This window comes from Denticeps clupeoides, chromosome 1 (genome assembly GCF_900700375.1).
Source record: "Denticeps clupeoides chromosome 1, fDenClu1.1, whole genome shotgun sequence".
Classification (NCBI taxonomy): Eukaryota; Metazoa; Chordata; class Actinopteri; order Clupeiformes; family Denticipitidae; genus Denticeps; species Denticeps clupeoides.
This window is the reverse complement of record NC_041707.1, coordinates 12239697-12252432: the sequence shown is the minus strand read 5'-3', so window position 1 is coordinate 12252432 and position 12736 is coordinate 12239697. Positions and strand designations below refer to the sequence as shown.

Sequence of the window (12736 nt, the reverse complement as noted above, 5' to 3'; positions counted from 1 at the left end):
CAGCCAAGCCTCAAAAATCTCACAACTACACTCTAGATATGAGGCAGGGAGGGAAGACAGACAGATTTTTACATCGTTGCGCTTCACGTTGTTCGCTTTTTCTGTTGTGCTGTAAGTTTGTTCTCTCACACAAACATGCATATTTTTTCACACACAGTCATTTCACACCCTGCCTCTCCACCCACTTGCTGGTTCTCATGGGTGTGGGGAGTATTTTTTTACTTTCTGTCTACGCTTGTGTTAGAATAGGTGACATTTTTTTTTTTTTTTTAGCCGAAGGTTTATCTGTGCTGGAAGAGAGCTGGTTTATATATTTACACTCTTTGTTGCAGACGACTCTTTCTATTTAATTTGCCAGCCTACATAAATCACACATCCTGTCTGCAATTCATTAGTAGCCGACCTGTCTGATAAAGCTTGGAGTAACATCTTATCATGGCCACATCTTATGCACTGTTATGACACTAAGCAAAATGTCATTAATTACGCGGCTCTAGAATGCATCGCCCATTCCATAGTTCCTTATGAAAGAGTGTTATTTAAACATTGGCACAATGCACGTCTGTGTGTTCAGACAGCGGCGGGCTTAGTGTGAGGTTTTGGGATAATCTGCCCTAGTCGCTGTGTTTGGGGCTGGGAGTGAAACGCACCGTAGGCTTCGGCAGGACTTCTCGCCTTCTGTCTGATATCTATAGCTGCAGAGGGGATTATGGGAGGTATTAGCCTTTTATAGAGCTGTCACAGCCTCAAAGGCACCTGGCATCAGAGCACACACTCCACACACTGTTGCCGGAGACACAACACCCTAATGGGACACGGCGAATTGTGGCTGGATTGGCGGGTGTTAGGATTGCCATTAGAGGCCAGGGGGGTTTTAACCTTAACCAGACACTATAGTCGCCTGCCATTACTGTTTCCCTGAGGCAAAAAAAAAAAAAAAGCAGAAGTGTGAGTGGAGTGACGTAAGGTGCAGCGTCTCCAAGAATAAACACCACTTTACAATGACACTACGTTTGCACAGTTATTATTACCGCTGTCATGGCTCAAGCCGAAATAGGTGCATCACATTTAGAAATGCTAACAACTTTGTGCATGTAAACATGCCGCACACACCCCTGATCTCGGCTGCAAGGGACCTGCTTTAATCCCAGACGATTCATGGCAGGATTCCGTGGTGATTTATCAGACGTCAACACTCTGCAATTAGCCAGGCTGGTTGCAAAAGAGCTTTTCCCGGCACTTTGTGTCTGCTGTCAGCGGTGAGGTGGAGAACTCGCCAAAAGTCAGTTGCTTCATTTGTTTGCCTCAGATGTGAGACTGTGCTGGGGACTCGGTGGACATCTGTGAGCTTTGGCCTATATAAAAACACATGCAGACGCACCACACACGCAAAAGTCTTTTCAGACCTGGCATTAACACTTCCGATCTGACATTAAAATGTGTCTGAAATGACATTTATGACGGAATCTCACCGCCCCGCTCTACATGCTATCATAAACATGAATATCATTTCCGTTAGCAATGCACTTCCTGTGTCAAGTCTGTCCAAAATGTCAAGTCTGCACAAAACGTTGCTTGTTGATTTGTTTTTATGTAAAATATAAAACAGGTACAAATCAAATAAACACATAAAACATATAAAAAAAACAACAAATGACGTACAGCGCATCCATATGTAGCCTACATAAGAATTGACTGTATTTAAGCTCAAGGTTCACCCAGAAGATGCTTTGTTTTTCAGACTCTTCATGTAATTAATTGCGCCCATATTTTATAAAGCAAGCTAGTATAAACACACACACACACAAAATGACGTGCCAGTCTCGCGCTCGCTTTGCCTCACCAGACAGACAGAGTAATTAAGAGCTCATTAAGAGACGTGCAGTGACAGGACCCCGGCGCGCTGGCAGACGCTGCTGTTCGCTGCACTTGTTTTTGTTCGGGCCGCAGCCTCAGGTGAGCCGGGGGGGAGGAGGTTACATGTGGAATCATTCGGCGGCCGTCTCTGCAGTGGAGCATATCTGCTACTCAATCGGAGGCTGAACTGCTCTGCCTCTCGAAAGTCAGGTGGTGCGTGTCTGTTTTTTTCCCCCCTTCTTTGTAGGCTCTCTGCTGATATTCTGAGAATGCCGTTGGTTTCCTTAAGCGTAGCAGAGGCACCCAGAAAGCAGCGTCTGCATTCCATAAGAATCATTTAAGGGGCGCGGAGGCAAAAATATTAGATTTCACAGTGATGTGGCTGGAATAATCCTTGAGACATTTTTCCCCCAGCATTTTAAAAAGGAGACAAAAACCAAACCGCCCAGACTCAACGAGGCGACTTGAAAGAGTATAAACGTTAAGGGAATGTAATCATCTTAATGCGTTTCTGCCACCATTTTATCCCCTGTATGTGCATTGTTGGAGGCTCATATCAGATGTTGGCACTTGTGTTTGACATCCAGTCGAGCATTCGTGCTTTGAAACGACATGGCTCATGGGGGAGTAGTGGATGACTCGGAGCAGACTGTGATCAAACAGTCTCTGCAAGTCTCTCTGAAGTCGGTTGCACTGATGAGTAAGAGATTTAATAACTTCTGGAAGGGATGGAGGGGTCCTGGTCGGCATATCTGTACCTCGACCTGCATTGACTCAGGATTCGTTGTTCTTTTAGTCCCCTCAGTGATTCAAAGGAATACATTTTTAATATAAAAACCATCTGATAACACATCTCAGATGATACAAAACGTCAGTTTGAGTTATAAGAACTGACCATGACCTGCAAAGGAGTTGTTCCTATTACAGATCTTGAACCTTATCAAATCAATAAGTAGAACAACCACAGACCAATCATCACCGAAGCCTTCATGCCTTTGTGGCTGTGACTGCTGGTGCTCTGCAATGATGAACACGTTACACCCACCCACCATCCTCCACCTCCCGTTAAAGGGGGACCACACTGTTTAGATAAGCAGTGCAGCTGCCCCCTTTAGCACAGGCCAATTCCACTGATATCGCAGCAATTTCACCCACTCAAGCAACCATAAGGAGACCATTAAGCAATTATGGACACAAAGTCACAGCGGAAACAAGACCAACAAACTCATCAGATGAATGGACATGTGTACTGGGAAATAAATACACCACCATAGGACTGACTACACAGTCTGTTTAAGGTCTGCAGCAGACCATGTGATGTCCAGTACTAGTATCAAGTGTATATTTCTGAATAAATCTGCAGTTTACTGCTTCCTGTTTGACCCCTCCTTCCTTCCCACCATCACTGGTTTGGTCCCAATCTGCCTCTGTCCCATCCGGAAGGATCTGCGAGGGTCTTGGCACTCTGTGACCCGGAACAGGGCCCATGCTAATCACTATTGCAACTGATTTCCCTCCTGCCAATAGATCTACTAGATCTACACTTTCATTTCCTGGAACATTCAAGACATTTCCTTGGGTATCGAATTGGAACACATGACATTCTGTCTGTTCCAGATATGATTGCCAAACATAATTTGCAGACATCCAGAGAAAAATTGTCACGATTCATCAGGTCATGTGTAAGGTGTGAGCAGAAAGGGTGTGGCTTAGTAGTCACACTAACTAACAGCAACTGGCACAAAACAGTCCTCTCAGCCACATGCAGAGGTGGAAACTTCGTAAGTAGTGTGAGGATTCCTGCCTAGGTTTTTCTCTTCTCACTAATGCTTTTAAATGGGGGCTGAAATGGGCTATCGAGTGTCCCGCAAGAGCCAAAGTAAGCCTGTGATCCTTCCTCGACCCCGCCCCCTCTCCCTCTGACGACGCTCAGTGAAACAGGAAGGCAGCACAAGGCCTGGCATTCACTCCGGCTCAATGACACGCTTCATCACGCCGAGCGTGTAACCCGTCTTGGCGACGCAGTCACATGCCACCATCTTGGATCCTCTGCCTTTGATCTCCAGCTCTCTCCCGCCTTATGTGTTTATTTGCACCCCCCATTCGCCGACCTTAAAAATGCTCATATCTGCCACACAATCTTCGTCTCCTACACACTTCCCCTTTTCTCCGGCATTATAGTGCACACACACACACACACAGTTACACATTTCACACACACCTCCTGTTTCTAAAAAAAAATCCTTGGCCCCGCCCTGAAGGAGACACTCTTAATAACAGGAGTAATCTGTAGTGCTGCTATTGACGTTGTCCGCCGGCCAATCAAAATATTTGAAGGGAATGTTTATTTTCTTGAAGGAATGGCAGCAGCTGCCGAGGGTCGGTGGTGAATAAGGCCATTTATGCGTAAGAATTTGCCATTGTGGAGAGAAGTGCGGGAGCGGGCAAGCCCTAGCCGGGCCATAGAGAGGAACTAGAACATCACCATGGAGGACACACAATCCGAACGCGTGCATGTGTGTGTGTTTGTGTGCACGCGCATGAGCACTCTCACCCACTACAATAAACACGAATGTACACTATAGGCAAGGTGTGTGTGCCAGCGGGTTTGGATTCCCACAGAATTCACGGTACGTGATGGTTGGCTTGTAACAACTAACCCATCTCAGACTGAGAGCAAACAGCCACTATTTGCATGTCAAATTGGCAAATCCCTGTGGTGTGGCCGTTGAGTGTGAAGCCAGGTCCCACATGCTCCCATATTTCTCTCTGTTGCTTTCTCCTGTTAGACTCTGCCTCGCAGGCACAGGAACCTCGTCCTATGACTGACATCTCAATCTTGAGTATGAAAAACTCACCTTTTTCTGCTGGTGTGGAATTATTTCTGCCACCCAGAACACAAACAGTAAATTAACTTTAATGTGGGAGGAGCCCAAAGCAATGACTGGCAGCTGTCATGCACCCACCCTGTTACGGGTCAAAGTAAACCTACTGCTGTCAATATGTCCCATGCTCAGTTGTAACTCCGTCAGTGTTGCACCATACCTGATATTAAGATGCTAAAAGTGTCCCAAAGAGTGCAAAACAAACACAAAACTGCTATAAATGAACTGGCAAAGAACAACTACTTAAAATACTTAAATTAAAGTTCCTCAATAACAATTCTCGATCAGTAATTTATCTTGCAATATCAGATTCAAACTGCCAAATCTGGCAACATGGAGCACAAGATCTTTTCTCTTCCCTTCCTCCTCTGTTTTTCTTTTTTCGTTTTTGCTCAAAAGATAATTTGCTAATTTTAGTGGACGTGTTCTGTTATAGGAATCTCTGAACAACGTCCACTTCCAAACCAGATATGCAGAAAAATGATCAGCATTGTTGCTCAAGAATTTGGTGTTTTAGACTTGCCCCGCCCCCCAGACTGTTAAGTGGAGTGTGGTTCATCTGTACAGGATAATCTTTTTTTTACTAAACTGATTAAGTTATAATGTCTGCTAAACCAACTGCACATGAAGCCAGTAACATTTAAGAATACATCTAAAGGAAAAGTAAAAGCAGGAAGTAAAAGAATAGTTAAATATCTCAGAACTGAAGATTCTTCGGATGCCAGCATTAGTCATGTGAATGAAGCTCAATCCCTTTAAGAACGAGTGCATGACTGGAAGTTACAGTAAATCTCACAGTCCCAGAATATCTCCAGAGAGTCGCAGTTTTCCCTGAGCACTTCACACTCCAGTCAGACCTCTCTTTGTGTGGCCCTTTGTGCTGACACAGCAGTAAGAGCACCAGTCCTTTCTGCACAGTGCTCCCCCGAGATGGCTGGACTGAGATTTTAGAGAATTTTCTACTAAATTCCCAAGTTTTCCTCAGCAGCTACTCTCGTGGCCTCACACCATTCATTTCACCCTAATGGCTGTCAGTTTAATCAGAGCGCCTCCTCTCCTCTCCGAAAACTGGCGAACGATTTGCAAGGCAGTTCTCATTTCCATGTTGGCATTAAGTAAACAGAATCATTTCAAATGTGCTACAAGCAAGCGCTCAGGAACGCACTGAGGTATGACTTGTATGAAAAAGGATGCCGGCGGCATGGTGTGTCCTCTAAAATCTAGGCCCCCAAACACACACTTTTGTCTGATGAGGCATAGCAGGGCTTCGGTGGAAAACGCCCTGTCAGCCATGCAAGTGGGGACGCATTCACAGCGTGTTGCAATCAGACAAACACAATCCCTCGCTCTTGAAAAGACACCGTCGGCACACCTCCCCCCACCCAGACGATCTGCAACGAGATCAGTCAGCCAATTAAAACTGTTGTGTTTGAGTGTCAAATCATGTGACGTCTGGCTTTCCGTGTGTCTCTCACAGCGCTGTGGTCGGAGCAGATGGAGGCCCCCGCCCTCAAGACGTGCAAGGTGGAGGACGACCTGCGATGGTCAGGTAAGAATAAACGAGTGAGCGGTCAGTCACACCGGGAGCAGGCACCAGATGGCATGCCGAGATGCTTTCTGAGGAAAGCGCTTATAAGACTGATTCATTGGAAGTGTTCATTGCGTCTTAATTTCATCTTTCACCTCGTCCTTATTTTATCACGTGACAATTTCCTATTTCAGTCACAGCTTTGCCATTAATAATAAACAGTGGGAGGGTGCACTTAGAAAGAAGATACTGACTTGGCATTGTGGTGGAGATAATGAGTCTATTCTTGTCTCAATTAATGGCTGTGCTGACTCGAAGGTCAGGGGTTAGCATTAGGCATTGGTAAAGGACACCACACAGCCTGATATCCCCATGTTGCTGTTCATCCTGGAATCACACTCTCTCTATCCCCAGCCCTGCTCCATGTAGCAGTATTGATGTTTTTTCTAGTATGCACAGCACCAAGGGGGATATCAGGTCATTCAAAAGGGACCAATTTACTCATTTGGACAAAAATGTAAACTGCACATTCACTTTGCACAGACCCAAGATTTTTTTTTGCACAAATTATATGGTGCTTGATTAATTTGTGAAGCATTGGGGCATGCCTGTCACACTCTGAGCAAATTATACATTTTCTTGGAACTAAATTGACACTTATTTGGGTGTGGAATGTAACAAATGACATTGTGGTTTTTTTGATGGTCAAATTTAAAGCTGCAGCAATGAGAAAGATTATGCAGAGCTGGAATTTGTACTTGGCTGTGAGTCATAGGTTGGGCATTCCATCGCAGGCATCATGTTGTGCCCTGGGCACCCCTGTCCCAAGACATTCCTCCTAAGCCCTGCCTTCGTCCTGGAACTGGCACCGTCCAACAACCCCCAGGGCTATTCAACTGCCCCCACATTCCCACAGATGCTGCCAGAGCACCACGTACACTGAGTCACAGCTACACCTACCACCACCGCAACCGTGTTTCCTCATAGTCACTGCTGACTCCTGGCAGGGTTTGGTCCTCAGTGGGTAAATTAAGGAGATTCATTACTTTGCCCTGTGATTTATAGCCAGCAGTTGTCAGCATTTCATACGCTGCATTATTGGGGTGGCATCTCGAGTGGCGTTTTTACTTACGTTCAGTTGCATATCAAAATCGGAATCGGAATCGTTTTTATTGGCCAAGTATGTGAGGGAACACATACAAGGAAAGAAACGGGCAAGCACAGCAGGTAATGTCAAAGTCAAATAAAAAGTAATTTGGCCCCCAGAGCTGTATGAATAAAACACAGAGAGAGAGAAAGGTGACTGCAGCGTGTTTTTAACTGCCGGGACCTTTTTACCCCGACCACTGACACCACCTTTTGTAGCATTGCACACATCAGAAATGGTGAGGCCACCAGCAGCTACAGCATTTTGTCCAGTATTCATAACCTGCATATGACTCATGTCAGCAAGTGACAGCATTTGCATGCGACATGGTGCAATATGGTCCGAGGCCTGAGCGCTTGCAAAAACACACTGGGTTCATTTGTGTTCATTTGTGTCTCCAATTCTTTGGCTTGTGGAGAGGCATAATTTCCCTGCCATCGGACAGTTCGGCCTCATCCGCACACGCCAGCGTTCATTTAAACCTGATACTTGACACTGAAGTCTGCATCACCACGAAACAAAGTTTTAAACAAACAAACTTGCCCTTCTCATAGCCGCAAGCATGTAAACACACTTTCTCACACATTCTCTTCAACAGTCTGGTGGTAATCAACGCAGGGACGAATCATTAGAACGTCCCTAGTGCTGATATGTGTTTTGAGTAGGGAGCCAATCAGCTCGTTCTTTGAGTCCCTCTACAAATCTTTGGCGACCCACCTCGTTTGCATGGGACACCATTCCTCAGCTGTCGCCCGTCCCGGTTTGCATTGGGGTGGGGTAAACACTTAGCAGGTGAGAGTGTCTATTTGCATGCCCACCATGGCCCCTGCGCCCCCACCTTGCCCTCATGTTAGCAACCAAAGGCAGTTTCTACTGTAGGCAAATGAGCCAAACCTCCCCGCGGATCAGGGTTACACGCTTCAGTGTGGGCTAGTGGACTTCTGGGAAGGGAAAAAAAAAAAAGCAGCTTCCTGGGGGGCGACAGGCTCTCAAGCGCAGCGGCAGGCCGGCATTCTGGAACACGGCGTTCTCTATAAAAACCCAGACTACACAGACACCCCCTTACTGAGAGAGCAGGCAGTGGAACATCAGAGACGGTGGGCTGTGCCAGCTTGCCCTCTGGGGTCCGTCCCCGCTGCCGTCCCCTGCAACACTTTTCAACTGAATGTAATGGAGATCATGTGTGTGTGGGGGGGAGCCGTTGCTCCACCCCAAAGCCCCACTTTACCACAAGCTCAGCATTCAGGCTTATACTTATAACAGGAAAAGGAGGAGGGGGGTGAGAGTGGTGTATATCACTGACTTTGCCGGAGTTACTGTGGCAAGGCTTGTGTGAAAACTGTAATCCTTTGTCAGCGTGTGCGTTCGAAAGTGCTGAAGCGCTGTCCAGCGCTAAGGGGGTGGGGGGTGGGGGGAGGAGTGGTCTCACATCCCAAAACTGTGACCATGGAGAGCTTCCTGGGCCGAAGCCAGACTACCGTGGCGCGCCTGATGAGCGCAATCTAGTCAAAGCGTTTCCGCTCGGTGCTAATGGGGCTCATATGAGGTGGGCTTGGGCTACTGGACCACAACAGCACCCCTGCCAAAAGATCCACCACCCCGCCCTGGGGCCTATATTTAGGAGGAAGGGAACCAAGTGAGTGGGCTAGACAGTTTTTCGGAGTCCACCAGGAATTAACGGGGCCGACTCTCCTGAATCAACAGCAGCTGATGGCTGGGATTTTCCTTTTTGCGTGAAATCAGATATGACCCCAGCTCCCTGCTAGACTTGGCAAAATGAAAAGGCAGCCCCTTTCTCTCCCTCTCTTCCCCTCTTTCTTTCTCAACACCCCCATGAGGAGCAGAATTTCAACTGCAAAAGACGCAGCTGTGGAAATTGCGAAGGAACGTTTTCATCCGCCTGAAAATGGACCCAGTTCTCCAGACATTTCAACAAGGCTGTGGCACGCAAGTTCAGCATCCTCTACCCCTCGGGGCTCTGGCATGCGAGCGCATGCTTTTTCACAAACACAGCTCTCTTTCGTATCCGCCTCCCGTGCGGGAGTTGCAGTGGCAAAAACCGCACAGCACCCCAGTACTGCCTGAGACCAGATGGAGAGGTCAGAAATCTTACAGACAAGTGTCCGCCTGAGTGAGTGAGTGTGTATGTGTGTGTATGTGTGTGTTTGCCTGTGAGTGACCAGCAGGTGCAGAGATTCACGTCACACCTGCTCTCATGTTGACCCATGTCTGGACACTGACGCACAGGACATGAAACCTAATACCCGTCCTCAATTACCTGGCTTTGACCATATTAGTTTCTCGGCAGGCCCTGCAGAGGGCTGCCACAATGCAAAAAGCCAAAAGGCCCTTTACATGATCACATGGACCCATGTGCCATACCAAAGCCCAGCTGTGAGGAAAGATGAAGCTTGATCCCACAAATGGAAGTGGCAGCTTTTCTGAAACCACTGCAAAGGCCACAAAATTAGAAGAACCACATTCGTAACATGTTGGCACACAGGATTCGAAGAGAGTGAAAGGACACTCCAACACCTTGAACAACAGTCATCGTAGGGTTTCATATTTAGATCCCTCTCCCTAGTGTTGCCGTCCCTGCAGCTCGCTCGGGCTGCTGCTAGAGGTCAGCATAGAGCAGTCTGTGTTGAGTGTGGACTTGGCCTGATTTCCTGTTCAGCCAAGGGGTCTTCTGATTCTACGCAGAATGGGACGTGTGATAATTTCGTAAGCATGACGTCTCCCGCCATGGGCTCTCGTTTAAAAGGGCAAGTTATGTTAAGTCTGACTAGGAGAACTGCGTCATGGTCTAATGTCTTGGGTATGGACATTTTAATGGTCCTTTCCATTTGTAATAAACACAAGAATGAGGTACTGTTGGCCAACGGATTTCATGTTTGAACCTTTAAAATGTACCTGGTACATAATGAATCTAATGCTAATACAAATATTTGTGAATATTTCAAAATGCCCTTTCATGTCCCATAAATGTTTCCTTTGTCATTGTGGTTGTCAGGCTGAAGTTTGTATATTGTTGCACAGTGAACATTCCTCAGAAGTCAAGTTTACTAGAACTGGGATGCTTTTCCTGTTCTTCTTTAAGACGTGGAATTAAGTCTTTCCTGTAGAACTTAATACATAAAAAAACTGTCATTTTTAACATTCTGGTCTACATGCTGGACTGAGCAGTAAATGTTTGTCCTCATTTTCTTTCAGGCACAACAGAGCTGTTCCAACAGAGGACCTCATTCCCGTCTCTGTCCCCACTGACAGCACCCCGATTCTCAGACCCCCACATGCCCTATCCTGGGGCATTCACCTACTCCGCCAGCCCCTCCAGCACAGGCATCGGGGGCCTCAGTGTCACAGGCATGTCCTCGTCCCGCTATCACACCTACCTGCCCCCACCATACCCAGGGAACCAGAACCAGAGTTCCCACTTCCAGGCCAACACCACACCCTATCAACTGTACTACGGAACCAGCTCAGGATCCTACCCGTTCTCCATGGTGACAGCCGGTGGGACGGGCAGCGGCGGAGGCGAGCGCTCCCCCACCCGCATGCTGGCCTCCTGCCCCGGGGCCACGGCCATCTCTGCAGGGGGCAGCAGCCTGATGAACCCAAGTCTAAGCAGCCAGAGTGAGGGCGTGGATGCCGACGGTAGCCACAGTAACTCCCCCACCACCATGAGCGCCTCCGGACGCATGGATGAGGCCGTCTGGAGACCCTATTGAGGAAAAAAAACAATAGAGGCCGCACCAGGTGAAGGCAGCCAAAGAGAAACCAGAGATGTAGAGAACAAGATGAAGAAGGACAACAAGGTGTGAAAAAAAGAAGACTACGATTAAAAAACTGCATGTTTTTTCTTTCCCTACACAGAAGCTTATCCATTTTTAACATAAGAGACATCAGATGGAACGACTAGTGCAGATGGATCTAAAGTTCCAAGAAAGCGGACTGCATTTTCTGGCCTTTCTGTACGTCCTCTTGACCTAAGAATGCTCTTCTTCTGATTCCACTGCAAAAAAAGACAGTACCTGGACTGTACATAAATAAACTGGGGTGGGACTAAACACCACATGAATATGTCAGTGCACCTGAAGAAGATCAAATCCATCCGAGCAAGCGCTGAAGTCCTGACATTGCAAGCAGGACCCAGACCAGCGGACCACCTGGACCAAAGAACACGTCGCCTTTTAGACAGCATCCTCAGCAACGCACTTAAACCATTGTTGCCTCAGCTGCCTATGAATGGCCATTCAGTTTTGATGTTAAATGGGTTATTGACTCAACGCCAACATTCTATACTTGTTTTGATGCGGGGTGGGGGGGAAATACAGAACTAGAGTGGCTTTTAATGTCTTTCCAGGATAATGTCTTTACTCGTGGCCTGCATGCCAGCACACACAAGGCAACAGATCAAGTTGCTTTTACTGCATTTTGAATAAGCGCACCGGGACGCACAGGTGTGCGCCACACTCACCATGCAACATTTTTATCATCATGCGAGATCTGCACGACAGCACAGGTACGTCATAAATAAACATTTCTTCCACTTCTGGGAGATCTGAGGTGACGTTTTACAAATCAGTGAGCCTGAGCTTTGATGTTCACGTTACTCATTCACTCACGGGCTGAGTAAAGCAAGCGGTACTGTTACGTTTACTCCAGTACTTACAACAACAGAAGTTTTGTTTCACAAGTGATTTGATTTGAAATTTTGTTCCAACCGACCATGTCAGCAGAATTTTTTTTATTTATTTGAGCCAATTCATCATTAATGTTCCTTTACCTTTTTGGGTCAAAAACATTTAGCACCTAATGTTAGCTCCTGTAGTGTCCACATTTTTATTTTTATTTTGATGTTGATTTTGTTGAATATGAAAATGCAATGTTGCTACTGTAATATATTACTTTAAATTATAAAAAATGCAAAAAATGTATGTAATGTTATGTTTTTGTTCTTTTTTTTTCTTTTTTCCAATATAGCTTTAATGCACTAAATTTTGTTTTTATTTAAAATATATCACCAGGAACCACATAACTTTTTTTAGCTTATTTCAAATCTATCACTCTACTGTCAACATGAATTACCACACAACTGCCATGAGAATTATAGCGCCAATCTCACTGTATGCTTACTGATTGACTTTGTAAATTATAGTGTAGGATGAAGTCAGACTGACTACACAACCAACCCCCCAGCCCCACTTTCCTTTTTGATGTCACCCCGCCTACTCTCATCTGAAAAGCACACGGTATGTTGCTCTGAGCACGTACATTTTCCTGTATATTTTACAAAGCAACCTGTGGGTGCAGTGG

The 12736-nt window shown here is 46.4% G+C and overlaps 1 protein-coding gene across 2 annotated transcripts in view; it reads left to right on the top strand.

Moving 5' to 3' along the window:
- Positions 1–12357, top strand: part of runx3 (RUNX family transcription factor 3) — a 42352-nt gene extending 29995 nt beyond the window's left edge. For both annotated transcript variants that reach the window (XM_028970080.1, XM_028970089.1), the window contains 2 exons: positions 6220–6291; positions 10631–12357. In XM_028970080.1, coding sequence (XP_028825913.1) covers positions 6220–6291; positions 10631–11148 — 590 coding nt within the window. In that variant the 3' untranslated portion in view covers positions 11149–12357. The remainder of the gene's footprint in view (positions 1–6219; positions 6292–10630) is intronic.
- Positions 12358–12736: the final 379 nt, after the last annotated feature.